Source organism: Penaeus monodon, chromosome 1 (genome assembly GCF_015228065.2).
Source record: "Penaeus monodon isolate SGIC_2016 chromosome 1, NSTDA_Pmon_1, whole genome shotgun sequence".
Lineage (NCBI taxonomy): Eukaryota > Metazoa > Arthropoda > Malacostraca > Decapoda > Penaeidae > Penaeus > Penaeus monodon.
Genome location: NC_051386.1, coordinates 60,858,305 through 60,859,470, shown reverse-complemented (window position 1 = coordinate 60,859,470; position 1,166 = coordinate 60,858,305). Strand labels below are relative to the sequence as shown.

General features: G+C 35.7%; 1 protein-coding gene across 1 annotated transcript in view; it reads right to left on the bottom strand.

The window, feature by feature from the left end:
• The window catches only part of LOC119577334, a 50,076-nt gene extending 49,200 nt beyond the window's left edge, over positions 1-876 (bottom strand). The window contains exon 1 of the mRNA XM_037925035.1: positions 573-876. Within this exon, the coding sequence (XP_037780963.1) occupies positions 573-600 (28 nt within the window). The 5' untranslated portion in view covers positions 601-876. The remainder of the gene's footprint in view (positions 1-572) is intronic.
• Positions 877-1,166: the final 290 nt, after the last annotated feature.

Below are 1,166 nucleotides of genomic sequence, written 5' to 3'. Positions count from 1 at the left end.
TAAAAATATATATAATTCTAATTTTGATTAATATTATTTGAAATAATCTTTCATCTATATCCTAAAGCATGAAATGAATAAGACCTCTATTTGGCTAATATAAAGACAGAAAAAAAAAATCAAAATCCAACGCTATAGAAAACGGGGGACGCCTCCTTAAAAGGGGAACTATCATAAAAACTGTACACCAAGCCATTATGACCCACACGTCTGTATAGGAGAAACTATTTTTAAAGCCTGCACACACACACACACACACACACACACACACACACACACACACACCACACACACACACACACACACACACACACACACACACACACATGTTTATATATATATATATATATATATATATATATATATATATATATATATATAATATATATATATCCAACCATGCCGGCAATACATCTCCATATGGGAGAAAACTTCTAATAGACATAGAAAACGATATAGGAAGAGAAAATGGGACGCACCTCTATACAAGGGATAACTCTTAAAAAAAAAAAAAAAAAAAAAAAAAAAAAAAAAAAAAAACAGATCCCTTTCATCATGACTTGATGACCTACCATCTAGACATGACCTGTTCCTCTCCATGACGGGAGTGCCGGGTCAGCGAGTCCTCAGCTCGGCTCTTCCGGCGGTCATCTGAGGAGAGAGGGAAGGTCAGGTCAGGTCAAAATTAGCTGATTTTTAAGATTTTAAGATTTTTTTTGGGGGGACCTGCTGCTTGGAAATAGCTTGAGGAGGAGATGGCTAGTGGTTAGAGGTTGATGAGGGGGAATAGCATAATAGTAATAGTCCAAGGCTAATAGCAATGATCTAATTAGATATATATTTTGAACCAGTGACGGAAATAGCCTACTAGTCAATAGCCTAATTGAGAACAGAACCTAATAGTAACTACCCAGTGAGAGCAATAGCCTACGAGAAATTGCCTTAGTAAATAGCCTAATAGTAAGAGTCTAATCAATGAAATAGCCAAATAGTTAAAGCCCAATTAAGGAAATAGCCGAGAGAAAACACCCCCAGTAAGGAGAGAGTCTAAAAATAGCCTAATAGCAATAGTCTAATCAAGGAAATAGCCTAATTAAGACAATAGGCTGATTAAGGAAATACCCTAATAGCAAAAGCCTAATTAAGCAAATTGCCTAATAGCAACA